This window comes from Limulus polyphemus, unplaced genomic scaffold (genome assembly GCF_000517525.1).
Source record: "Limulus polyphemus unplaced genomic scaffold, Limulus_polyphemus-2.1.2 Scaffold47, whole genome shotgun sequence".
In the NCBI taxonomy this organism is placed as follows: Eukaryota; Metazoa; Arthropoda; class Merostomata; order Xiphosura; family Limulidae; genus Limulus; species Limulus polyphemus.
In genome coordinates, this window is record NW_013665657.1 from 401,024 (window position 1) to 427,359 (window position 26,336).

General features: G+C 31.4%; 1 protein-coding gene across 7 annotated transcripts in view; it reads left to right on the forward strand.

Moving 5' to 3' along the window:
• LOC111086618 overlaps positions 1-25,957 on the forward strand; it is a 105,008-nt gene extending 79,051 nt beyond the window's left edge. Inside the window, exons 10-23 of one of the 7 annotated variants that reach the window (XR_002611355.1) lie at positions 129-229; positions 999-1,089; positions 2,139-2,264; positions 6,174-6,282; positions 9,928-10,202; positions 11,915-12,132; positions 12,534-12,572; positions 12,966-13,099; positions 13,543-13,727; positions 14,148-14,311; positions 19,676-19,736; positions 22,960-23,096; positions 24,775-25,622; positions 25,945-25,957. Coding sequence is in view for 5 of the 7 variants with exons in the window: in XM_022390172.1 (XP_022245880.1) it covers positions 129-229; positions 999-1,089; positions 2,139-2,264; positions 6,174-6,282; positions 9,928-10,202; positions 11,915-12,132; positions 12,534-12,572; positions 12,966-13,099; positions 13,543-13,727; positions 14,148-14,311; positions 19,676-19,768 (1,535 nt within the window). In the remaining 2 variants the exon portion in view is untranslated. Of the gene's footprint in view, positions 1-128; positions 230-998; positions 1,090-2,138; positions 2,265-6,173; positions 6,283-9,927; positions 10,203-11,914; positions 12,133-12,533; positions 12,573-12,965; positions 13,100-13,542; positions 13,728-14,147; positions 14,312-19,617; positions 21,276-22,955; positions 23,097-24,774; positions 25,623-25,944 lie in introns of those variants that run through there. The other 6 variants (XR_002611356.1, XM_022390179.1, XM_022390190.1 and 3 more) reach the window with 6 other exon arrangements.
• Positions 25,958-26,336: the final 379 nt, after the last annotated feature.

Consider the following 26,336-nt stretch of genomic DNA (forward strand, 5'->3'; position numbering starts at 1 on the left):
CAGCTGTAAGATAGTTCTATATTACCCAGGCAGACATGAATTGGCAACAGGGTTATTACTCGCCTGTAACACGAAAGGCAAGACGAGAAAATCTCTTCAATGAAGACAGCCTATAATTCTCTTTTCAGCTCACCAATCCCAAAGAAACATTAGCAATTCTGACCGGTCTAGAGGTCGTCCGAGAGATGGAACAGCTAGAGAAGAAGAATATAGGGAGGAGAAAGTCCAAGTAAGAACGTACGAAATTTCAGTGTTTGTAAATTAGATTTAGTTCATTCTTCTTTGTTTATGTAGTGCATGCCAGTTCAGTGTGACTGTACACGTGTTTTTTTTTAATTAACTTAGATTATATAAATTATTTAACTTGATTCCCTCAATTATTCATGCTTATTGTGCATTCTTGTAATTGATATCATTAAAAAATCTCATTTAATGCTGGAAGACACATGAATCCCCAACTCGGCATTCAGTGATAGAAGAATTATTTTTCTATTCTTCTTTATTTAATATCTCGAGATTTGTTTGAAAAATAGGCCTCATCAGGCGATTAGGATATAATGTATCTTTAAAAAGCAAAACAAAAAAGAAACCCATTTAAACTGTCAGATAAAGTATCCTAGTGCACGTAATCGGTGGGGAAGATTATCAAAACGCAGCGGTATTAGTCAAATCGTATAACCCTTATATTATCAAATAAAAAATAACTGACAATGAAGGAAATACGAGACGAACTTATGGTAAAAAGTAAGTCAAACTCTAAAGATAGAAAATTATGAGTTTGGACTTAGTAACTAGTATAACAATATTAATTTAAGATATAATTTCACAGTTATGTTCATTAAACTGTCAAGAGACGAAAATATAAGAAATAACAGACAGAATATCACACACGTCTCCGAACGAGTTGACAGACTCGTTTAAGGTCTTCATAATGCACGTTGTTTATATATGTGTTTCACACAACACACAGATAAATACTTGATATGGTTTTCCATCAGGAGAAGAAACCACACAAATGGGGGTGTACATACAGCTTTCCAGTAAAGAGAATTCTTCTAACACGGGATCCGAAGGATCGGTTTGTAAAGGGTAAGTATACAAGTTTTTTTATGATCAGCTTGTTTATATTTATGTATGGTTTTCACTGAAACTGGTGTAAAGATATTATCGCTTTTTACCATTTTTGACATCTAATTAAGGTAGTTGGCCACTTCCATATTACGTCCACCAGGGTCTGTTTAAGTGGGGTAATACTGTGTCAAACAGTTTATCACTGTCTCACAAATGTTTGTATAGCTTATATGTGATGCATTCATTTCGTTACACCTTACCTTTGTTGAACAAAAGTTTTTTTTTATGTGAAACCTACTGAATATCTGGAGCATGTACGAGATGTTCCGCAAAAAAAATGGTTATCTATTAAAGATTTAAAATAGTACTAAAATGAATAAAATATCAAAATGCAGAGAACATGTGTACTACACCAGTATTGTTAATTTTGGATTACCGTACACTATTACAGACTCTTATAAAACTGCCCCTCAGTGGCATAGCGGTATGTCTGCGAACTTACAACGCCAGAGACCAGGTTTCGATACCCGTGGTGGGCAGAGTAGAAATGACCCATTGTGTAGCTTTGTGTTTAATTACAAACAAACAAGTCTTATAAGACTAGGCTTGGTGGAACTACTTTATAAAATCTCTTGTATTCTGTAACTCTTAAACTTGTTACGTTGTTAGTATTCATAAAACTCTTTTAGCCTAGAGAAAAACTAAATGTTTTATTTTTGTGACTTTATCGGGAAAAATCAATGCATAGGTTTGCAGAATTCTGGAAAATTTCAGAACGTTAAAAATGAAACGATGATGATCATAATCAAATTAGCTCTTGTATATTTTATCAGAACGAATATTGACCTCTTGTCTTTAAAAATGCATTTTTCGAACTTCTCAAGAGTTTTGAATTCAACTTATTTACGTCATTAATTACGTTGTTACATTTTACATAAAAATATCTTTGGCTAACATGTTTAACCATATTAATATTCTAAAATATTATGAACGTAAACTCATTTTACCAATTTTGATATTATTTGTAATAATAGATTGTATCTGTTTTTGTTTCTTTCTTTCTTCAGGCAATGGATTTGGCTTAGAAATTGTTGGTGGCAAAGAGCTTTCAAACAATAGTAATTTAACAGGAGCATATATTGCTAAAATCTACCCTGGAGTAATGGCTAGTATACTAAATGAAGTTGCTGTTGGTAAGTGCAGATGCAAAAACATAATTTAGGCACTGTAAGCTATCCTAGAGTTATGACGATTAATATATCAAATGAAGTTGCTGTTGGTAAGTATAGATGCAAAAACATAATTTAGGCACTGTAAGTCATCCTAAAGTTATGACGATTAGTATATCAAATGAAGTTGCTGTTGGTAAGTATAGATGCAAAAACATAATTTAGGCACTGTAAGTTATCCTAGAGTTATGATGATTAGTATATCAAATGAAGTTGCTGTTGGTAAGTATAAATATAAAAACATAATTTATGAAGAGTTGGTTATCCTATAGTAATGATCAATATATCAAATGAAGTTGCTGTTGGTAAGTATAGATGCAAAAACATAATTTAGGCACTGTAAGTTATCCTAGAGGTATGATGATTAGTATATCAAATAAAGTTGCTGTTGGTAAGTGTAGATGCAAAAATATAATTTATGAAGAGTTGGTTATCCTATAGTAATGATCAATATATCAAATGAAGTTGCTGTTGGTAAGTGTAGATGCAAAAACCTAATTTAAGCACAATAGGTTATCCTAGAGTTATGATGATTAGTATATCAAATGAAGCTGGTGTTGGTAAGTATAGATATAAAAACATAATTTATGAAGAGTTGGTTATCTTATAGTAATGATCAATATATCAAATAAAGTTGCTGTTGGCAAGATTAGATAAAAAACAACAAGTTACTTAGTGTTGGTTGTCCTAGAGCAATGACTAATATATCCAACTTTGATAAAAGAGTTAGCACAAAGAATCACATATAAAGTGTAATAGACTTAGAATAAGACCCAAAACTCGATCGCTTTCGAATAGTTGACTATTCTTCTTCAGATTACTTTCTGTTTGAAGTAAAGCAACTTACTGGATAGCACTGTTAAATACTGTAACGCCGAATGGCATCAATCTCGAACCTGGGATTGTTGCTCTTCGAGCGTCTATAAAAAAATTCCGAACAACTTGTAATTAAGTTTGTAAAGTTTTATTATTATTATTATTCACATTTTTATTCATGCTTCTATTTCTCTACATTATTATTTTAGGTATCGATTTACATTATTATCTTCTCTAGCTCTCATCTTCCTAAGTATTTTATTTTTCTCTATCAGTCAAAAGTTTCGTACATAATGAAAATTAATGATATTTTTTTTTCTCTCTGCAAACGAATTCTCCCATCCTGGAGACTTGAGTTGGGATTGGCTGGTCACCAAATTCAACTCAACTGGGACTTCCGGTTTACTTGATGTCATACGTCTTACTATATATTGCTTTGCGCAGGCTAAAGGTCTTTAGCCTTTGTTCTCCTGAAGAAGGATAGTCAACTATTCGAAAGTGCTCGAGTTTTGGGTCTTATTTTAAGTCTAATATATTCAACGATGTTACTATTGTTATGAGTGATTAAAAATAACATTTAGGTAGTGTTGGTTATCTTAGAGTGATGATGAGTAATATATCAAATGAAACTGCTGTTGGCAAGTGTAGTTACCAAAACAAAAGTTACTTTAAAGTGTTTATCACATTGTTAACCTCCATGTAATCAGAATTTCACAATGAACTAGAGCACCACCGCGTCGGTCCGTGAAAACGAACAATCAAATAAATATTGACAGAATATTCATATCAAAATCGTAATGGTTTTTCGTTATATTAGCATTTTAGTGGTCCGCGACAACTTAGGGAGGCAGTGAGCCAGTCCCTCGTATGGAAAAAAAATGATAAACGCTGAACAAGAAAAAACAAGTATTTCAACAGGACAAGAATGCGGGTAGAATATGAGTTCTGGTGAGATGAAAGTACGAGATGAAAGGTATAAAATAAAACACAAAGTATTTTTTAATATATGCAATGAAAACGAGAGAAATAACACAAAAGAACATCTCAGGTATTAGCTGGCGTAAATAAACTGGATGGACATTTTTTTTCTCACAACTTAATTATTTGAAAAATAGACAAAAAATATTCAGCACGTGACAAAGATCCAATCAGAAACATTTCAGGTTTATTTCGTGGCCAATTAGCAACAGTGACACAACCTAAATATGTTATTTTCCTGTCTAAGCCTTCAAGGTGGTGAAAATCGCTTGCAGTTATTTCTAGGTGACTTTAAGATATCTCTACTTGATGTAAGGCCTTCACAGGAATATGCTACATAAACATGTTGTTATGACCCGTACTGAAGCTTAAAAAGATTTCAAAATGTCAGATATTACTACAAGTTATGAGAAGAGGAGGTAATTTACTAGAATCTTAAAGTCTTGATTATGCTGGACTCAGTGACTAGTGGCGCGTGAGAAATACATATGTCGTAATTATATATATATATACTTTTCTCCAGAAGTGTTTGAAAATAATTTGTGGTTAAGAGTTTGAGTCGTTCTTGCTTGTTATTAAGCACAAGCAACACAAAGGGCTACCTGTGCACTGCCGTCCACGGGTATCGAAATCCAGGCATACCGCTGTGCCACTGAGGTGGGAGTTTGGGGTCCGAGTCATCAACCCGATTTATTACGAGAATTTATAGCTTTAAAACCACAAAGTCAACAATCAAACCGAGAATAATTTGATTAAACAATGTATTAGCATGCTTTTCTGAAACACTGAGAGGTGTTCACTTAAAATATGTTCATCTGTGCAGACAGTTTCACGATAAGACCCGTATACAGATTGCGGCTCACCCTAACATCTCGCTACGATTATTCACAGTTCACCCAAGATAATCACAAATATTTGTGAACATTTGTGAAAACGAAATTCAAAGGCGAGAGCTTTGTAAGTTTACTTACTAGCTCCCAGTAATTGTGTAACATTAAGGTAGTAATGTGAGCTCCTTGGCATACTAGTTCTGCAGGCAGGTTGTATTTGTTGTTACACATTAATGTTAACGTACACTGTATATTGCACTTTAATAGTTCCTTTTTTTACCCATTTTGTGTTTTAGTTGCACGTGGAAGCTTCCATTTAAAGTCCTTTCTCTGCTTGCTTGTTTGTTTTTTAGAGCAAAGCCAATTGGGCTATCTGCTGTGTTGAACCCCGTATTTTAGCGTTGTAAGCCCGTAGTCTTACCGCTGTTTCACACCGGGGGACCCATTTGAAGCTTCTATTTTGAAGAGTTTTTCAAATTGAAAGTTAAATGAGTGACGTTAATGTTTAACAAAAGATCATTTTAAAACCTAATTATAGGTTCTTAGTCTTAAAGTTCATCTACATTTAACAGCAGCAGTAACGTACACTATTTTTAATAAATAAAATCCTGAATAAATTATAATTCTCAATTTCTTTGTAGAATGCATTACCCTATATCGACACGGAAGGTTTTCTTCTTCATGGTCAAAATATATGATTTTTATTTCCTTAAATCGTAAACATGTGGATTAAAGGTAAGCTTTGTTGCAGGATATAGATTTCCTACCTTATCAACACGGGTTTTAATTACAGAATCATTTAGGTAAATATATATTGAGTCTTGGTTTTGTGTGTGTTTTTAACTATATTAGACGAACCAGTAACTTACGTTTTCTGAGAAGCAGTTGAAGTTTTATCTATCAAATACACACCAGTTGATGAAACGAATTAATCAAGCTTGATCTTACGTTTGATTTGAGTCCAATAATCTTTCAAGTACAATAACTTAGATTTAACTAAATGCGCAAGGAATAATTTTTCGTTGTAAACCATTCTTTACTTTAAATTTTACTTAAAAAATGAGTTTGCGATAATTATATCATTTTATCAAACGACTTGAATAATATTAGCAAAGCAACAAAAGGATTGAAAATGTAAGAACATTTAGATTAATATTAGCAACTCTTCGATGAAAGTCTTCTTGAACTTTCAAAAATGTGTATAGATTGTGATTTCAAAGTAATAACTATTTTCTTGACATTCATACAGGTGATCAGGTTATAGAGTGGAATGGAATAAATTTAAACGGAAAAACGTATGAAGAGGTAAAAAGAATTGTTGCATCTTCTGGAGATGAAGTAGAAATGATTATTAGAAGGTAATAATCAACTCAGTAATAAGTATTCAATTACTGTTTTTCGTCATTTTACTAAGTTGTTGCTGTTTTTCATTCAATTACTGTTTTTCACCATGTTGCTAAGTTGTTGCTGTTTTCATTCAATTACTATTTTTCGCCATGTTGCTAATTTATTGCTGTTTTCATTCAATTACTATTTTTCGCCATGTTGCTAAGTTGTTGCTCTTTTCATTCAATTACTATTTTTCGCCATGTTGCTAATTTGTTGCTGTTTTCATTCAGTTACTATTTTTCGCCAAGTTGCTAAGTTGTTGCTGTTTTCATTCAATTACTATTTTTCACCACGTTGCTAAGTTGTTGATGTTTTCATTGAATTACTATTTTTCGTTATGTTATTAAGTTGTTGCTGTTTTCAAAGAATTTGTTTCATCTGTCTTCAGATTGTTACTACTCTTCAGTTAAATTGCTTCTCTTCTTTCAACTTCATACTGTTTTCACGCAACTTGTTACTATTTTTCTTACTGTGTTACTGTTTTCATTTAACTTTTTATTATTATTCTTATTTGAACTGTTTCTTATTTTCCTTTATCTCGACCCTGTTTTCCCATAATTGTTAATAATATCTAAATTTGTTACTACTGTTCTTCAGATTGTTACTTTTTACCTTTAGCTTGTTACAATTTTGTTTTCCGCTTTCTGCTGCTGGGTTTCTTCTACCTTTACCTATTTCTCCCATTCTTGACATTGTCCCATTCTTTTATAGTGACTCTGTTTTCCCTCTAACTTGTCACTCTTCTTTTTCAGGTTCTTACTGCTTTTCTCCAACGTGTTACTTTTTGTTTATCTTGAAACTGTTTGAATTTACTATTTTTCTCTTGTTAATTTTTCTAACAACGTGCTACTATTTTACTTTTACTCATTATTATTTCTTTTCTGCAATGTTTTACTACTTTTCTTCACGTTCTTATCGTTAATTTCTTTAGACTTTTCGCTGATTTTATTCAACTTATTATTGATCCTTTCAATTTGTTACTTGTTTTTATTTTTCAAAATACAACTTTTTTATCTTGTTACTGTTATTATTTTGCTTCTTGCTGCTTTTCTTCAAAATATTTACTGTTTTCCTCTGCTTTTACACTGTTCTCATATAAATTGTTACTTTTTATTCAGTTTACTGTTGTTTTTCTTCAATTTGTTGCTATTTTTCAGTTTTCAACTCCTATTCTTCAACGTGAAACAATTTTCTTAAACTTGGTACCCCTGTTTTCTTCATTTTTATATCCACTTCTTACTATTCCCTTCGGTTTGTGAATTGTTTCTTCAACTTTTGCTATTTTATTTTAGTTTTTATTACAGCTTTTCACCTTTCTACAGTTTTATTTAAATTTGTTTCTATTTTGTTTTTTAATGCTTTCCCAGTGGCACAGCGGTATTTCTGCGGAGTTACAACTCTAAAAATCGGGTTTCGATACCCGTGGTGGGCAGAGCGTGTGAAGCTTTTTGCTTAACTACAAATTAACAAATTTTCTTCAATATTTATATTCTTCTTTCAGTGTGTTACTGTTTTACCTAAACATTTTACCATTTCCTCTAATTTGACACAGTTTATTAGAATTTTCTATAAGTAAATGCAGTGTTGCTTTGACTTGTTACTGTTCTTCTAGAGCTTGCTAGTATTTCCCTTCATATTTTCTGTTTTAATTGAATTTGTTACTATTTCCCATCTACTTATCACAGCTTTTATTCAACCACTTTTCAGTGTTTTAGTGTTGCTCTTCAACTTCTTACTATTTCCCTTCGAAATGCTACAATTTCCTTCAACTTGCTACTGTTTGTTTTCAGTGTTTTAGGGTTACTCTTCAACTTCTTACTATTTCCTTTCAAAATGCTACAATTTCCTTCAACTTGCTACTGTTTGTTTACAGTGTTTTAGGGTTGTTCTTCAACTTCTTACTATTTCCCTTCAAAATGCTACAATTTCCTTCAACTTGCTGCTGTTTCTTTTCAGATTGTTAATGTTTACTTATAGCTTATTTCTGCTTTTCTTCAAGTTGTTACTATCTTTCTTCGGTTTTTTGCACAGTTTGGCAATTTCTTAAAAGTTGTTACTATTTTTAGACTCGTTATTATTATTTGTAGATTTGCTACACTGTCATTTCAGTTTTTTCGTCATTTTACTGTATTCCACCAACTTATTATTTTACTTTCTTCAATGTTTTGCTATTTTCTTTAGATTTATTACTGTTTTATTTCAATCGTAACTGGTTTTCTCCTTCTTGATATTGTTTTCCTTATATTTTTTTACTTCTTTTATTCTAATTCTGTCTTACTTGTTGCTATTTTTGCAGATTGTTACTCCATTTTTTCATCATCTTAATATGTTCTTGTATCTTAATACAGTTTACTTTGAAATAGTTACGTTTTTCTTTCAGCTAGTTACTCTTTTCTTTCAAATAGTGTTGGTTTTACTTCAAATTGCTGAAACAAAATCGCGAATGGGACATCTTTACTGAGAAATATCTATATAAATTTACATTCGCTATGTTTTCATTTAATTTTTCTACAACTTGTTATTACTTCTTCCAGGTTTTAATGCTTTTTTCTGTTTTTTATTTCCCTCTATTTTGTCATTATTTTTCTTCAACTTACTACTATTGCTATTTTCTACTATGTTGGAGTAGCTGGTTTCTGAAAGTTTTCATTCTTTTTTGTCTGAATTCTGATATTTTTTAACTGATTAGTTAGGTAAATATACTGTTAGTCAACTTTATTTAATAGACTTGTAAGTGTTTTCTGAGTGATTATATATATATATATATAGAGATATATATATATATATATATATTACATTAAGTCCATAAATCACATCCTCGAACAATTTCGTTGATTAGAAATTTTGTTGGTCTAACCATGGATACTACTTACATTAGCCAGCGAACTAAAATAAAAGTTATCTCAAGGTTAGTTATGATCATTTATCACAAAATAGTTGCAATGAAGACTTTAAAACCTGCTAAACTAGTCTAAATATCAAATTAACATTTGGATATTCATAAAATGAAAACAAACTGAATGTCAGTTACTTGACATACATTCACTATTAACTTTGCTGAAACATTATATTTTCCATACGTCACTCCCAGCCAATGCCCACTGAGCTTTGTTTATAAACTTTATATGTATTGCAGCAAGTATAGTGAGCTAGAAAATTAATGAAACGCTTTTAATTATGAACGTTCAAGCCTTATTTAAAAAGGCTTCATATTCCTTTCCTTTCCTTGACTTTAGAAACTTGTTCTTGGCGTGAGATAGCCGCTGGATGATGTCTTAACTTTTAGTTTGCTCCGATATCAATAAAGCGATCTAATAATTTCATAAAACTAAAAAAAAAAAAAAACTTTTTGTTACAGATATATCGGAATATACATTTATGTTGTCCTAGTTTTGCGTAAGCTTGATAGAAGAAGTTTCATAATACAGAAACAATATTTTGAACTTCTGGTGTTAGAATACTATACACCCCATTTGATATAATAGAATGCCCTTAGTTTTCTCTCTCTATATATATAGATATACATATATAGTAACTTATGTGAGTTTGTATAATATAGCATGGTATCTCGGGCAACTAATTAAAATGTGCCCAATTGACGTTTTCCCTCACAGTGATTTAAATGTCCTCAAACAGCAGGAAGTGAGTCACGTGCAGCGACACTCATCCAGTGATGGACTTGGACGATACGATGATCCTTGTACAGGTCACAACCCACGTGACTATGGCAGTACAGGACAGGATTATGGAAGGCTCTCCCTAGAACAGGACTATTTCAGAGGGAACAACGGTTCACGAAGTGGCTGGAAACACAATAACGCCGAAAACCCAACCTCATCCCATCTCCCCAACCCACAAATCAATGGGTTTGATCGCTTAACTTCTTCTGGTACGAGATACCCTTGTTAGATTTAATGGGATTTAGAGGGACCTTCATATGCCAAGGTGGATTTCATGTGGTATAAAAACTTATTTAAAAATGACAAACAACAGATGCTATTCTTCCATTTGAGCACGTGCAATTTTTTTACTTTAGCGATAGTGATGATAGGCTGTACTGTAAACTTTTGATTTGATAAGTTTTATTGATGCATAGTATTCATTGGTAAGGTAAACGTGAGCATACATCATCTTATAACATTCATACTCGTACAAGAATATAAAGTATTTTTGTTTTATTTAGATTTTTTTAAAGTAAATTTCTTTAATACGTAGATAACAGATAGGCAAAATTTTCTACATTAATGTATTGGCATAATAAACCGATAAACGTGTTATGTAGAAAATAAATTTGTTTAGAAAGTTTGAACAATCACTAATGGAAAGAGAAGGACTGGCCTTAGCAAATCCACAATCCACATGTAACGCTGTAAAACTGAGCCTCAAAATGTTAGATTTTCCTGAATTTTTGCGATTGAATTAAGTTAAAGATTGAAAAAAATAACAATAAGACAATTATGACGAATTGGTTAGTATTGTAAATGATGCAAGGAAGAATCTAGTGACACCTTGAAATGATAGGTCATTAGATATGTGGAGATACAGAGGGACACTTATCCGTATAAGGATTCTTAATATATGGGATACTGGAAACCGTGGGGAAATGCAAATGTGTTTATAGGGTAATAAGGTTATGGAGAGGAATCCAAACTCCCCAAAAGAAGAGTTAAAATCATGAGAATAAAATGATAGCAACATTGGGTTTCAGGTAAATTATGAAAACATTAAAATGGATGTAAAACAGAATGATAGTGCGATAAAAATGGAATTTGTAGAGGAAATAGAGGAGTGGAAACTTAATAGTAGAAAGCTAAGAGCAAAGTGAAAATAAAAATTCAAATCAGTGAAAGGAATCGAACATTTGAGAGGTTAGAGGTACGTTTACGAAAGGAAATGAAATATATGAAGAATAGAAATGAGATCATCAAAAGCATTGGGCATTTGGATCATGAATAACATAAAATATTATATTATGAAATGAAAGGGATGAATACTTTTAATCGAGTTGACGCCGCCACTTAAAAGCCAATATAAATATAACTCAAATGGTTATATTGATATAAGGTATTAAATAAAAACAGTATTTACTCAAGATTAAACTTCCCAGACATAAACAGATTGGACAGTGTAATATGCATAGCAATTAACATCAGTAATGAGTAATATTAAAAGATATAAGTTATAAGATAGATAGACAGTGGACTAACCATGGTAGAGAAAAGAAATATATATATATATACTGAGAGAGACTTTGACCATAGATAAAGTGGTAAATAGAACACGAATCACTGAAGTTAAATTAACCCGTTGAATTAAAGATGACAACTAAAATAGGTACACCGTACTCAATGTTTTTGGTGCTCCAAGTGACAAAAACGTCTGCACTAACTTCAAACTAACGTTTTAGTTCTTTGAATTAAGTGATTCGAAAATGTTAAATATCGGCCTGATAACATTAGTTCTAATTAGGCCTTCTGGTAGAAGTTTTCACCTAATCAGAGAGAAAGTTTTTATTGAAATTATTCACTTGATGTAAAAAAGATGTTACTACTTTGTTTTGGAGAAAAAAAATCCTAAATAATTATGCTTTCTTCCTTTCAGTAATTGAACCTAACGCAGAAAATCAAGTGGACTTTGCTGACGTCGACACTGAAGATATTCCATTGCTTACACATCACCAATCAGAAGCGACCAATCAAAGTTGTCATTCAGTGTTACCTCTTTCTACATCATCCTACCAGGGGCCTCCCGCTGCTGTTCCTGTCTCACGAGCCTTCAATCAGAACTGTTCGAAAATGAGTCCAACAGATGATGAACAGGTGACTTAACGAAAAATAGTTTGTTTCATTTTTGTTTAAATTCTTTCGAATATAATGCAACATATCCATTATATGAAACCCTGATAGGCAAAGGTAACAGTGAAATTTCACAAATTACTATTGAATTTTTCTAATGTATCATCAAACTATCTACCAAATGATTCTGCTCTCCGAACTCTGGCATATTTTAAATTAAGAAAACTAATTAAGTTACAACAGGAAAAACTGAAAACAGATAAATTCTGTGAAAATATTGTTTCACCAAACTTTAGGAATGAAGATAAGCAGTCGTAACATGTATAGTGGATCAAAATCTAAGTTTTCATTGCTTAGGAAGTTTTACTCTTTTTTTTAATATGTAAATAACAGTTCATGTTAATCCATCATTTCTTTTGTTACAGTACAAGCTCCAAGCACAACATATAACCGGAGAAATCAAGGTGTGTGTAGTATTTTACTTTGATCTTTGAACTCTTATGCCTTTTTGTGCTCCCATACGACTTTTCTATTACGTAAGTTCGATATTCTATAAAGGCATTTAAATCATGGAGGTCTGTTCTCTGATAATAAGACTAAAAACTGTGAGGGAGTGTTCTCATAAAACATTTTTGGTCGGGATGATGCCAATGTTATTGATGTTTTGGTGATTTAATAAATTATCTCTTTCTTATAAATATTTATACCAAAACCACCAATCTATGGCTTATAATTTCGGTTTAATGTAAAGGTTGTTGTATTGTGTCTTCTATGCTTGGATTAAACATATCTATACAGTGCTTTATTATTATTCTCTTGTAATATAAAAGAGGTATTTTACTTGTTTATTACCATAGATTCAAGTATGTTTTGACTCAAAGGCAGCGATACTCTACGTGACTGTTGTTAAAGCACGAAATCTTGGAACATCAAGGGACAATAGTGGATTTCCCGATCCTTTTGTCAAGTGTTATCTGTTGCCAGGTCGATGGTAAGTTAGTTGTATTGCTTGCATTGTTTGTAGTTACTTGAAAGAAACAAAATTCAAGAGTGCACATTTTATATATATATTTTTCTAATCCTATAGTAAACTACAGCACTATGAATTTCTCGTATGTTATTGAAATTTTATGGCATTTTGATCCCTCATAAAAACGGCGATTTGAATGAGTCCCCCCATCTGTTGTATTTATTTTGGTTGATATAACTAAGAGAAATGTGGGTGCTTATATTTGTATGTATCCATGATTTTTCGGAATTTCTAGTTTCTGCATTTTCTCTTTAAATTTACAAACGCCTCTTCTTGTGTTCACCAGTTGACTTGTTTCTTGGAGTTCTAAACCTCGTTACCGTTTTGTTCCCTCATCGTCTGATAAATCCTATCATATTTTTGAAAAGTATATAATTCTAAAATTTACAACTGTTATATTTCAGTATCGAGAACCAGAGACGAACAAGGTATTTTTCTCGGTGCAGTAATCCAGAGTGGAATCAAACAATGGTCTATCCTAACGTTACCATGGGCATGCTTCAGGAAAAGTTTCTGGAAATTAGCGTGTGGAACTATGATATACATAAACCTAGCGAATTTCTTGGAGAAATCATCCTGAACCTTGCAAGTAGGTTTCTAGGTATTAATTTAGTAGTACACTGTAGGCTCTAACGCTGTTTTTTGTGTGTATGTGTCTGTCTAATGATGTCTTGTAACGTGTTATAGGTTCTAACGATGTCTTGTAACGTGTCATAGGTTCTAACGATGTCTTGTAACGTGTTATAGGTTCTAACGATGTCTTGTAACGTGTCATAGGTTCTAACGATGTCTTGTAACGTGTTATAGGCTCGAATGATTTCTTGTATTGTAACAGGTTTAACCACTGTATTGTAGAATAACGTATTGGTATTAGACTGTTATATGATATAGTATAAGTCGTCAGTTGTTATGTTATATAAAACCGGGTTATATGCAATAGTTTATAATTATTTTCGATGAAACCTGCAAAAAATAGTTCATCTCAGCATTTATCTGGATATAATTCCAGATGAATGTATAATTGATGAACAGGCTCGCTGGTATAAGCTTCAAAAACATGACAAAAGTCGTTATCCACGTGACCCATCGGGGAAAACAAGAGGTAGCCATGAAGGTGACAGAGAAGACCACAAGATGGCGCGCCTGAATCATGCAAACGGGGATATTAAGTTTGTAAGTCAGTTCTTTAAGATTAATCTTAATTTCGTAAATTATACTTTATAAATATAATGTTATATTGCGTATAAGGATACACTGTTATAATTTCTTGATAACAAAGAAGCTATAGTTCAAAAAACATAGGTAGCCTGAATAAAAATTAGATTGTAAGCACAAATAAGTACTTAAAATGTTATCTATTAATATTATTATTTTCATATCTAGTAACAATTAAAACGGATGCAACACCCCACTATTACTCAAACGTACGTTTGAATTCTTAAGTATTTTCTTAAATTAATACACGTGTACATGTATATATATATATATACACAAATATACAAAGGATGAGGCTCGCTTAACTTATGCCTCTTATTGTATTGAAAATTTCAAAACAATTTGCGGAATACATTTATTAAAAAAGTTATGACACAAATGAAAATACTATAGCTTTTTAGTTAAAAATTACTTTAATGGCGCACGATATACGATGTCATATGACACATTCAGTTTATTATGGCCACTTGCTCTAAAATCTTATTATAGAACACAGTAAAAGTCCATTATTAATATAATGTATTAGATTATGATAATGAAAGCCTAGAGGTATTATCAGCCTTTATACAATTTAGGCGACTATAAGTCTATTTTTAACAGTAGGCATTAATCACGTTAGAATACTCTAGGTTTTTAGTAATATCAAGTATTATTGAATTAAGATAATTATAGTCTATTTCTAACATCAACCGTTAGTTAGTTTAGGATACTATAAATTCATTTTTGTTTTCAGGCAGTACTAGCTTATGAAACTATAAAGTTTTATAAATATCAGGCACTATTCAATTTAAGATACTGTAAGTCTTCAATATATTGTTACTATAAGGCATAAGTCAGTTTAAGATACTATGTGTCTGTAATATCAGGCATTATTCAATTTAAGATATTGTAAGTCTTCAATATATTGTTACTATAAGGCATAAGTCAGTTTAAGATACTATGTGTCTGTAATATCAGGCATTATTCAATTTAAGATATTGTAAGTCTTCAATATATTGTTACTATAAGGCATAAGTCAGTTTAAGATACTATGTGTCTAATATCAGGCATTATTCAATTTAAGATATTGTAAGTCTTCAGTATATTGTTACTATAAGGCATAAGTCAGTTTAAGATACTATGTGTCTGTAATATCAGGCATTATTCAGTTTAGGACTTTATACGTATTTTGTAGTATCAAGCATTTGGAGTGTATGATAGAGTAGGTTTTTGTTAGTATCGAGCATTATTTAATTTAAGATACTATAACGTTTTGTTAATATAAGGCATTAGTCAGTTTAAAATATCCTAAGTTGTTGTAATATCAGGTATTAGTCACTTTAAGGTACTGAAATTCTATTTTTGTTATCAGTTATTAGTCAGATTAGGTTACTATAAGTCAGTTTTTGTTATTAGGAAACTGTTAGTTTATTATACTTTATATCTTTTGTAATATCAATCTACAGTCCATTTAAGATACTGTAAGTTTTTATTAATATAAATTAGTCAGGGTAAAATACCCTAAAGTATTGTTAACATCTAAAATATCGTAAAACTGTTGCTAAAATGAAATATTAGTCAGTTTAGAATACGGTAAATCTAAAGTTAATATATGGCATTAAGTAATTTAAGTTATTCTAAATATTTTTCATGTCTATCGTTAGTATAAGTATTTATTCAACGAAGAATACTACAAGTGTATTCTCAGGCCTTAAACAGTAGAGGATACTATAAGGCTTTAAGATAATTTAAGATCATCAAGTTTATTCCTAATATCATAAAATAATCAGATGAAGATACTCTAAGTCCTTGTTAATATCAGAAATTAGTGAGTTTAATATAATGTTTAATAACAAGTAACAGTCAGGGTAATATACTGTTAATTTCTTGTTAATATCAGGCATTAGTTAGTTTTAGGATATTGTAAGTTTTCCTTAAGATCAAGAATGAGTCACTTTAGGATAATGCAGTTCTTTTTCGTTGATATCAGGGATTAGATAGTTTAAGATATTGTTTTTTTTTCATACAAACATTGTTTAGTTTAGAAAATTATAAGTTTATGTTAAAATTATACATTTGTAGCTTTAGGCTGCTGCAAACGTTTTTTAATATCGGGTATTAGTCAATTTTGAATACTATAAGACATATTGTTAACATCAGGCGTTACTCAGTTTATGATATTGAAAGTATTTTCTAACATGAGGTATTAATAAATGTTTTGTTTGTTTGTTCATTTGTTGTTAAGCACAAACCTACACAATGGGCTATCTGTGTTCTGCTCACCACAAATGTCGAAACCGGCATGATAAATCTATTTTTAATGTTAGACATTAGTCATTGTAAGATACTGTAAGTCTTTGTTGGTGGAAATAATATACCGTTTAAGATACTGCAATTTCATTGTCAATATATCATGATATGAGTTTATGATATTATATGTTTTTTAGCAATATCATTATCATCGTAGATAAATTACGACGCTGAAAAAACTATTAGTAATATCAAGAATTATTTTATTGATGATAATATAATATTTTCTTAGTATCAAACAATGCTCAATTTAGTGATAATATCTTAATTTGCCCTTTATTATTAATGTAAGTTTATCATAAATATTAAGCACACGTGAATTTTAGAAATTGTAAGGATTTCTTAATATCAACATTTGTCAGTTTAGGATAGTATATTTTTTGTTAGTATCAGGAATTTGTCAATTTAAGATATTGAAAGAATATTACTAGTATTATACATTAATAAGAATTTTATGAATGTTCATGGACTAGTCTGTTTAAGGTATTAGAATTCACTGTTCAACCAAGCTTTAGTTAGTATACAGTTTAAAATATTAAGTCTATTGTTACTAAGTTTAAGTTATTATAGTTCTATGGCTACTATGAGTAACTAATTAGCTTTGTGTAGTGTATGTCTATTGTTAATATCAGGTATTAATCAGTTTAAGATATTGTAAATCTATTGTTAATATAAGGCATTAGATTGTTAATATGAGACATCAGTCAGTTTAGGTTACTGTAAGTACATTGCTAATATGAAGCATTATTCAGTTTAGCATACTGAAAGTATACTGTTAATATTGTATATTGGTAAGTTTAGAGTACTGTAAGTCTATTGTAAAAATAAGGCATTAGTGAGTTAAGGAAACCATTAATCTGTTGTTAATGTTAGGTGTTAGTTACTGTTTTTATTAACATTAAGTATAGATCTGTTAAAATTGTTTTTATATTTTAAGACATCATATACAGTCTTCATCAGTTCATTCACAAACCCAAAACTTCCTAAACAAATACAAATCATATCACACAGAGAAACCAAATTGATGGTTGTTTAACTAAATATATATAAGATCCCGGTCAGCGAGAAACCTACCCTTGGAGCTGGCGTGCGCCCTTTTTAAAAAGGTATAGAAAATAAACAGGGAAGTGCGCAATAATTGCTGAATGGTCTAAAAAGGCGAGAGCGACTGGTCACGGAGAAATAGGTGAAAACGATCGGCTACCTCCCGGCTTCTCAGAAAATCAAAGGAAAGATTCGGAATGTTTTGATTTTAGCAAATATTAGAGTTGTTTTATTTCCAATGATGTTATTAATCAATTTCAATGCATAATTAGTGAGAATAAACATGTTTCTAGTTTTCTTATAATACGTCTTCAATCTCAATGTCTAAATCTTGTAACGAAACTCATTTCAGCACACATTTCCACTCTGTTCTTCCTCTTGCTTTCGGTTCTCTGCTTCTTCATGATTTCTCCACTGAAGCAAAACACCTTTCTTCTGTAGTAAATCTTGAAGTGATTTTCGATCAAGGGACTTTGCAAGCATACTTTGAGCAACCGTGGAAAACATTGTATTAGCCAAAAGACCAATAACATTTTTCTCCAGCTTATTCCTATCATCCATTCGTTTTGGATCTTCAAGCAATCCCTGCAACATTTCTGGACCAGATATACACATTAACATTAGAACTCCATTAAGCACAAGACGACACACTTGTAAAGCTCTCAATCGTGTTTTCCCAGGCTCAACTAGTTTTTCTTCTTTGATAACATTCTTTGGAAAATCACTGAGTGAGGTCTACTCAATGTTCAAGATCGCAAAAAAAAATTTCTTCAATTTGTCAAGATTGGTCAATGCACTACCGGAAGAACCTATTCCATCATTAGATGAACGATTTATCATCTCAGATGCCATCTAATCCATCAAGGAACCTATCTTGATTAGCTCCCCTGAGCGCCGATCGTCTGGTCATCTTTCTATTTTTAACTGGTTTTTGGATCTTTTGCACTACTCTATGATATACAGCAAAACATTGCCACGTTATCCTCCAAAGTAGAATATATAGCTGAAGGATCACAATGTAAACACATTTCACAGCTTTGCAGCTTTCTCTCTTTTTGTATTTATGCTCTTCACATGGTCTTCTCGTAACTTCGGTCATACTTGCGCCGCTCAAAAATTGAAAACTGATTTTGAACAGCTGAATTCTTTAGTTACGGCAGTGTTATCCGGCTTATATGGAATTTTTCCACGCAAAAAATGATTCTGAAATTTTAATTTTTTTCCAGCGAAAAAACTATAATTTTGGTTGGGTTTCTGACTGATCGGGATCAAAATAAACTACCATTCTTATGTATATATATATATATCATACAATATATTAGTAATTTTTGCCTGCCATTTCCTTATTTGTTCTAAACTTGCCATAGTTATTTCGTTTTATTTCAAACAGTTTTAATAGTTAATTATTACAGTTGATATTTTTACTGTTTTTACGTTTCAGTTGAATTGATATGTTTCACTTCGCTGTTTATATATTTATATATTTTTCGTGAAGCATCCAGACGGAAGAGTTTTAATTAACTCTAACTACTGATAATTACTTAGTCTTTTCTTCAGTTTAATCAATACATATATTTTTCATTTAAAAACCTTATAAATAATGCATTTGGTAATATTATCTGTCGTGTAAACTTGTGAACAATCATTTACTAATAACAATTTGTTGCTATTATATTGAGTGTCATATAGTTACACTTTATTTGAAATGAAATATTTCTGAAAGGATAAAAAGAGACTTAAACACATATTTAAGTTATTCACTGCTTCGTGACATTGTTAGATGAGTTGTCTTGGTAACATTTGTATTATTATAAAGATAATATAACGAAGTAAAATGGAATTGAGAAGTTTTACCAAAAAATGCTGTATTTTGTCACTAATTTTTATATTAACGGAAGTATGCTTAATTTAATTTTTTTTATCCTTAAAAGTAAACATATAAGCAGCTTATTGAATCCCAACTATCCACTACTCTCGTCAATTTTACAGCATTTCGAGCATGAAAAAAAGTTCAACAAACATTATCATCGGAAATCAGATCGTACAAAGGGTATGAAAAAATCTAAACTTATCTGTATGTGATGTGGATTGGCTTGCACAATGTAATCGGACGATGTTGCTTGGTCCAATCTTCTATGTTTGTAATGCTCAAGTCATCAATACATGAGTGCGCATGCTCACTTGTGGGGTGTTCCTTACATCAGCATTACCTGACTGCGCATGCTTTCTTCCGGGTTGTTACTTACGCCAGCATTACATGACTGCACATGCTCACTTCTGGTTTGTTCCTTACATCAATATTACACGAATGTGAATGCTTACCTCTCTATTGTTCTTTATTATTTGTCTCTAAAAGTATCATCAGTCAATATAATATCATGTCAAAGAAAAGAAAGATAAAAACTTCAAATTTAATGGTTGCAGATATTAGAGTTATTTCGGCATTAATTAATTTTTTGTAACATTATGCCAATTAGCTCACCATGATTTACTTCAAAAAATGATCAAATCTTAATACCATGAAATATTAAAAATATGAACGATTCAAATAAATTATATTACTTTCGAACTTACTTTCATAGATGTGGTGACCAACATCATTAACAACTTGAAAGGTACAATAATGTAAAATATTTCATGTTTAGAATATTGGATTCAAGGGGTATACAAATGATATTTTTGACTATATTGCATAGTAAATAAATATGTATTGAAGTTTATTTATCATCTAGGCACAAAACAAAAGCACAAATAAAAGTACATACTGAGAGTGTCCTTTTTTGTTTGCCTTTTTAAATGAAAAATGTTTTGCACATGTTTGATATATGCACAATAGGTCTGTGGTGTTGTTTTCGTTGTATTTGCATCTTTGTCAGCAGTAAGTTTTTGTTTAGTATTGGTTTCAAAATGTTAAAAAATAATGTTCTGTCCGTCTTGCATATTTGAATTTCAAGCTTATTTTGGGTGATTGTTTAATAATAGTATTCTTAAATTTCCTTATTATTATTAATGTGTTTCACACGTTGTTGTCTAATGATGTTGGATAAGCACGTTCAGTTTAGCCTGGTTGTTGTTAACAGTTATATAAGCTTATATTTCCATTTCGTCCTCGTCTCTAAAGCTCCATATTATAAAAGTACGGAGAAGTTCTTGGCTGTCATAGCTGAGCGAATGTATGTACACACGTTTTACACAACAAGTAGTACTGTAGCAGACCTTATTTATCCTATCACTAGACGTTTCTTTAAGCACGTTTTAAAAAACAAGTAACACTGTAGCAGACTTTATTTATTCTTTTACTAGACGTTTCTGTAAACACGTTTTACACAACAATAATACTGAAGCAAACCTTATTTGTCCTATTAGTAAACGGTTCTGTAAACACGTTTTACACTAAAAGTTGTACTGTAGCAGACGGTGTTGATCCTATTACTAGACGTTTATTTAAGCACGTTTTAAAAAACAAGTAACACTGTAGCAGACGTTATATATCTATTACTGAACATTTCAGTAAGTACGTTTTACACAATCAGTAACACTGAAGCAGACCTTATTTGTCCTATTACTAAACGTTTCTGTAAGCACGTTTTACACAAAACGTTGTACTGTAGCAGACCTTATTTATCCTACTACTAGACATTTCTGTAAGCACATTTTACACAATAAGTAAAGCTGTAGCAGACCTTATTTTTCTTATTACTAGACATTTATTTAAGCACGTTTTACACAAGAAATTGTACTGCAGCATACCTTATTTATCCTATTAGTAAACGTTTCTGTAAGCACGTTTTACACAACGAGTTACACTGTAGCAGACATTTGTCCTATTACCCGACGTTTCTGTTAGTACGTTTTACACAAAAAATTGTACTGTAGCATATCTTATTTATCCTATTAGTAAACGTTTCTGTAACTACGTTTAACACAACAAGTAGTACTGTAGCAGACCTTATTTATCCTATTACTAGACGTTTCTTAAGCACGTTTTACACAACCAGTAACACTGTAGCAGACCTTATTTATTTTATTATTAAACGTTTCTGTAATCGCGTTTTACACAATCAGCAACAATGTAACAGACCCTATCTGTCCTATTACTGAACGTTTCTGTAATCACATTTTATACAACAAGTAGTACTGTAGCAGACCTTATTTGTCCTATTACTAGACGTTTCTGGAAGCACGTCTTACACAACAAATAGTACTGTAACATCCCTTATTTATCCTATTACTAAACGTTTCTATAAGCAAATTTTATGCAACCAGTAGTACTGTAACAGCCCTTATTTACCCTATTACTAAACGTTTCTGTAAGCAAATTTTATGCAACCAGTAACACTGTAAAAAACCTTATTTATCCTATTACCAGAACCAAATATATTCAGAATGTATTAAGAGCGTAATAGTCAAAAACATTGTAAAGAAACAATGATTATGTGGTCAACGTTTTAGTCAAACGACCTTCATCAGGTCCCAGAATAAGTTCGTTTGCTCAATGTTTTGGTCATATAATTATTTTACGCTAACAGTGGTTTTAACCTTTTTCTGTTAGCCTTATTTACACTAAAGCTATACGTGTTGTTATAATATTTTCTACGGTTTCATTATTAACATATCCTCTACTTTCCACCTTCCCTTCTTTCCTTCAGTTTGCGAGAGTACCTCCATCGCATCAGAACGCAGAAAACATACTCATGATCTCTTCAAGTTTTTTCATCTTTAAAAAAAGTTGAAAATTTCAAATTCTATGGGTTTCAGTGAATGGAATAAGTAGCTGTTACATCTTTACAAAGATCGACTTATTTTATATTATATTGTGCACATTTAACTGTTGAATCATTACTTTTTCGAAGTGAACTGAACCAACTCTAAATATATACATTCTGAGAGAGAAAGCGCAGATGTTTCCAGTCACTAAACATTTAGAGGTGTTAAAAAAACCTTAGTTGCTCCTCAGAAGATCTAACTAAATAGTAAAAAAGATTACATAATGAAGATTTCGTTACGAATTCGATTCTTATCACATGAAGATAAATAAGAAAGGTAAGAACACTATAGTATAAAACGGGCGTTCTCGTGGGTAAGGAATGTACGAAGCGTTACTCTACCTTGAACGTCATTGATATATAATTCATGTATATATATTTATGTGTGTGTGCGTGTGTTTTTTATATATTTATTCCAAATATTTTTGTTCTTTTATTTCATCAATATGTGAGTTTTGAGAGTCATTTCGTACATATTAATCAACTAGTCTTTCCTTGCCTAGCCAGTGAGTGGCCAGAACCATAGGGTCTCTATCTTCCCAACAAGCAACCTCACAGCTCATCCATTGATACCTCAAGGGTGCCACGGTGCAGGGTGCAACATATTCTAACTAGCTATAACGGACACCACAAACGGGAGTTTGGTAGGTGATATATCATTTAAAGACAATAAATACCTGGATTTAATGGTGTAAAAACCTTGAACAATTTTATGTGGAAACAAGCGCCATTCTCTTGAAAATACAGGTAATGCACAATATTAAATAGTAGAGAAGGTCAATATTCTGGTTGAGTGTAAACGAAGGGAACTATATTGGTAAAGAAGATGCTTCCTGACTGACTGTAAACCTATATGAACTTCAGTAGTAAAGAGTACGAAGCACACTCTTTAATATTCAATTCTGAACATAACTTGTGAATTCACAAAATTTCTGTGGCTCTCAACATTCTTTCGTTCGAAGCGTTTCCCAAAATACTGAAATCTTGGACAGTAGGAAGAAAGTCAGAGTTTTGTAAACCATGTTTAACAATAGCTCACTGATTATATGGAGTATTTTTCACGTGCTCTTTATAGATGATGTAACAGTACTGTGTTTTAGTAACACTGTTTTAAAGTAATGTCGTCTTGAGACAATTCGAAGCTGAATTTGAGGATAAGTCTTACAACTAAGACAGTTTTACTACTTTCCTTAATCCTAAGACATGTTTCTGTGAATACGGCAAATACAATAATATTATCAATCAACAATAATTAAATGTACATTTTAATACATCTAATTTATCAAAATAGTTCTTTTGCTAGGTTTCATGAAGAGGTTTTAAATATAAAGAAATAATTTGTCTCTAAATTTGATTGATAACAATGTTAAGAACTATTTAGAGGCTTTATATACCTTGAAGATTAACAACTGTTCTACAACTAAATGGATAGTTTATTTTATATGTCGTATATAGAGAAAAATGCTTTAAAATTAAAGAAAAGGATTACATATGCCTTGAATTGTTAGATCTAGCTTCAGATATAATTTTCAATTGTTTTCAGGCCGATAATTTACTTAAGTAATTACTTTAAATTAAAGACAGTGTTCAGCAAACGCAGTGCTTGTACCTCATCTCTAATCATACATGTCCGAGGTGTAGTCATGGCTATGTGTTCTATACAATTCCTTGTTTGAGCTCAAAAATTAAAGAGCATGCGCAAAATGCAATATATAATCAGGGAGCTTTAATTTTCAACATAGTGTACAAGGTTATGGCTGTTGAGAGCCAAAGTCCATATAAACTTATATAAAATAATCTAATCCTACCATAATCGTCATTCTCTATACCCTCTCAGACCTCTTTTATTATCGAGGTTGACCACAAGCGTGATATTCATTTCTAGCTTTTAATTGTTTTTGGAGAATTGTCGACTGGACTAAGAGATGCCTGAGAGTTTTTGTCTTTGTATTTTATTTCAGCTTCTTCAACCAATATCTGTAACTTATATTGTTATAGCAGAATTATTTGTCAAAATAATATAAGGATCACCATGTTCTTTATGTTCAATATTTGAAACTGGAAAGTCACAATAACAGTGAGATCAATATCGTTATTTGAACTTATCTAAATCTTAGCGAAGATAGAAACAGAATTTGTCATTGCCAAAACTTTGGTCTAAAACTCTCACTAATTTAAACAAATATTTATTCGTGTTTCAAGTAAACACTATCACAGGGAATAATAAGTTCCAAGATCTCATGCAAACGAAATCACCAATCAAAATCCACTTACCAGTTTTGACAAAAAATAATTAAATAATTTTTAAACCTTTTTTTATAGGTACTGCCAATCAAGAGTGACAAACAGAAAGTATAAACGTTGGACCAAAGACTTGCTGCTGTTTATTCTGTGGTATTGTCGACGTTTTGCTTCTCAAGAACTACCTGTTCTAGGATTACTTTTTGAATGCACAAAGCTTTGGACTAAACTGATCCTACTTATTGTGCATGTCGATTGTGTTCGTAAAATATTGCCCCTCTCTAACCAATCCTTCATTGGCTACGTGCCTCAAAACGCTGTTTCAACGGCGTCCTTGACATCGAATTAGTCTAGTTTAGTTGGTTTATCAACATAAGTAAGATAATTCTGATATTAAATATGATCATAGTCTTATATTCCATGTTTCTTTCTAAGAACACAATCGTGTGAAATGCTAGAAAATTATATAGTCTGTATATACAATATGGATTCTCAAAGCTTATAATCTAACACTGTATGGAGATTCAATACCAGAAGTGTACGCCGAAATGTTTAAGTTTATAATCTAAAGAAACTGTATATAGTAGCTGGAGATTCAATATCAGACGAGTATACTGTAATTCATAAGCTTATAAATGGTCTAACACAAAATTCTAAGGATTAAGTATCAGAAGGATATACTATAATACCTAAGTTCATGACTTGTGTAACACAATTATATAGAAACTGCCTGAGGATTCAGTATTAAATATGTACACTGTAATCCTTAAGTTTATAAACTATCAAACATAATTGTTACAAACTTTCTGAGAGTTAAATATCAGATAGTTACACAGTAATTTCTAAGTTCTAAACTGTGTAACACAACTGTACACAAACTTTTAAGGACTTATTACTAGATGGGGACTATGTAATCTTTCAGATAGCTTGTAAGAAATGTATTTGGTAGTTTATAAAATTAAGGATTACAGTGTATCCATCTAATACTGAACCTCCAAAAGTTTGTAACAACTAGGTTTGGTAGTTTATGAACTTGGGGATTATAGCGTACCCGTCTAACACTGAACCAACAAGCAGTTCGGGTATAGTTGTGTTAGACAGTTTATGAATTTAGGGATGGTAATGTACCCATCTAATACTTCACACTCGAACACTTTGTATATAGTTGTGTTATAAAGTTTATGAGCTCAGAGATTAGAAAGTACTTATCTGATGTTTAACTCTCAGAAAAGTTGTAACAACTGTGCTTAGTAGTTTATAAACTCAAGGCTTATTATTCGATGGTTACACTGTAATCCCTAACTTTATGAACTACCAAATACAATTTTTACAAGCTGTCTGAAAGCTGATTATTCGATGGTTACACTGTAATCCCTAACTTTATGAACTACCAAATACAATTTTTACTCGCTATCTGAAAGCTCATTATTCGATGGTTACATTGTGATGTTATGCTTGAAATATGTCTTGAAGTTTTCTATACAAAATGTTTGAAAGCCAACTAAAAGAAAGCGACAGTCGAATCTTTGAAGGAAATTAGTTGTGATTAACTATTTTTTTCCCAACATTCGAGTACTTAAAATTATAATGAAGTCATGTGATGTAAAACAAGGAAAGTAGGTGATAATGTAACCATCCTAAAG